This window comes from Cupressus sempervirens, chromosome 2, assembly GCF_028749045.1.
Source record: "Cupressus sempervirens isolate cs-2001-9-10 chromosome 2, ASM2874904v1, whole genome shotgun sequence".
Lineage (NCBI taxonomy): Eukaryota > Viridiplantae > Streptophyta > Pinopsida > Cupressales > Cupressaceae > Cupressus > Cupressus sempervirens.
Window position 1 is genome coordinate 548,495,836 of NC_143119.1, and position 2,119 is coordinate 548,497,954.

General features: G+C 40.6%; 1 protein-coding gene across 1 annotated transcript; it reads right to left on the reverse strand.

Moving 5' to 3' along the window:
• Nucleotides 1–1,191: 1,191 nt before the first annotated feature.
• Nucleotides 1,192–1,740, reverse strand: LOC149573550 (uncharacterized). Its single transcript, XM_089815949.1, has one exon. The coding sequence runs from the start codon at nt 1,738–1,740 to the stop codon at nt 1,192–1,194; it is 549 nt and encodes a 182-aa protein (XP_089672075.1).
• Nucleotides 1,741–2,119: the final 379 nt, after the last annotated feature.

Genomic DNA, 2,119 nt, shown 5'->3' on the forward strand with positions numbered 1-2,119 from the left:
AGTGAAATTGCTAAGGCCATTAGGTTATGAGACTAACATTTATAAGGCCTCTACATCAATCATGATATTACTCAATCTGAATAGGTTTCCACAATCCATTAGACTTTTTTGACAATTTGCTTCTGGATTTGATTGTGTTTGCTATTTTTTGGCATCAACGTTTCGGATCACACTCTGTGGTCCATCATCAGGATGAGAGAATGCAAGAATGAAAAAATGTGAGCTGATCCAGCTAGTGCAGGGGTTAATAAAGGGAGAAGGTAGGTAAAAAGTGAGGTGGACATAAAAAACTTGAGGGTAGGACCCACGGGAGAGAGAAAGAAGAAGAAGCATTGAAAACAAGGAGTACAAAAAAGGCCAAAACTCCAAAGGAAAAAAGAGATAAAATTAAAAGAACTAAATTGAGAGTAAGCGAAGGAGTCTCCCAAGTAATGAATTAGAGAAAATGAATAGTAAAAAACAAAGCAATCTAGAGGCAAAAGAAAGTAAAAAAGAAAAAGAAGAGTGTTAAAAGGACAGGAGATATAATAAATATATGTATGCGTAAATGAAAATATAAATATAAACACTATTAAAGGAAATTAATACTAAATACTGGTACAATTATGACCTAATAATAACGAAATAAAAAAGAATAAAAAAGACAACTATTGAGGTAAAAAATGAATAAATAAATTTAAACAAATAAAAATCAATGAGGAGGAAAAGAGGAGAAAAAGCGAACAAAGGAAGACGAAAAGGGGGACCAAGACTAGAAAGAACAAGAAGGGGGAGGCTGAGGCGGAGAACAAAAAGGGGGGGGGGGGGGGGTTTAGAGCCATGACATAAAGGAAAGCATACACAAGAGGCAAAGGAGCGAGCACGACCAGGGAAGAAGAGAGGAGGAAGGACAGGGAGGGGGGATTCTCAAGGACAGTGAAGACTATCCAGCGAACTTAATAATGGTTGCCAAGACTGGCTCAAGGACCAACCATCCTCTCGATTGAGATTAAGGGGATGGTGGTGAATTTCAATGGCTTCCATTAACTTCCTCTTGAAGTAGTTATCTTCCTTGACAAGGATTTGGGTGCTCTCAAGACAAATGTGGTGTTTGGTTGCAGATGAGTGCTCAGCTAGAGCAGATTTTTGGACTCTTTCATGCTTGATGTCTGCACCATGCTCCCTAATTATAGTCTGGAATGAGCGACCTATTTATCCTATGTAGGCTACACCATAAGAGCAAACAATCTTGTAGACTCCTGAGTTTAGAAGAGCATCCTTGGAGTCCTTAAGAGGGGGAACATAGTTGCGGATCCTGGACAGGGGTTTGAAGGTAACCCTGAGGCCCTTTTTGGACAAGATTTTGGCAATCTTTTGGGATATACCATCAACGAAAGGAAGGGCTACACTCAAGGGAGGAGGAGACAAAAGAGGTTTGCGGTTGGCACTGGCGAGAAGGAAAGATTTGGCCTGGTTAAGCGCCTTAGAAATTTTCTTATGAGAGTAACCATTAAGCTTGAAGACACGGCGGAGATGGGTCAGCTCCTGGTTCAAGTTGTCATCATCACAAATTCTAAGGGCTCTAAGAGAAAGGGTCTTGAGGATGCCAAACTTTTGGCTGGGGTGATGGTGAGATGAAGAGTGGAGGTAAAAATCAGTGTGCGTGGCCTTGCGATACACACAACGACCGAGGGTTCCATCTGCCTTCTTGATGAGAAGAACATCAAGGAACGACAACTGGTTGTTTGAATCAAGTTCCATCGTGAAGGAGATGCTGGTGGATAAGTTGTTGATGTGCTGGTGGAACTCCACTAGCTTGTCTTGACCATGTGGCCAACAAACATTTGTGTCATCCACATATCGCTTCCACCATTTGGGTTTAAGGGGGTAAGAGCGGAGGGTTTAAGGGGGCGATGGTGAGATGATATTACTTTCAAAAGAAGTGGACAAAAATGCCAAAGCTTTTGGTAACTATGATTTAGCCAAATAAAAGATTGCTATAGAGTTAAAGATTGCTTCTATGATTAAGAAGAAGGATAAATTAGTAAAGAAACTAAAAGAGAAATTTGGTGAAGGTGTTGAGTAGGATGAAGAAGAGGAAGAGGATGAAGAGGAATAAGACACTTGGATTCAAGCACCT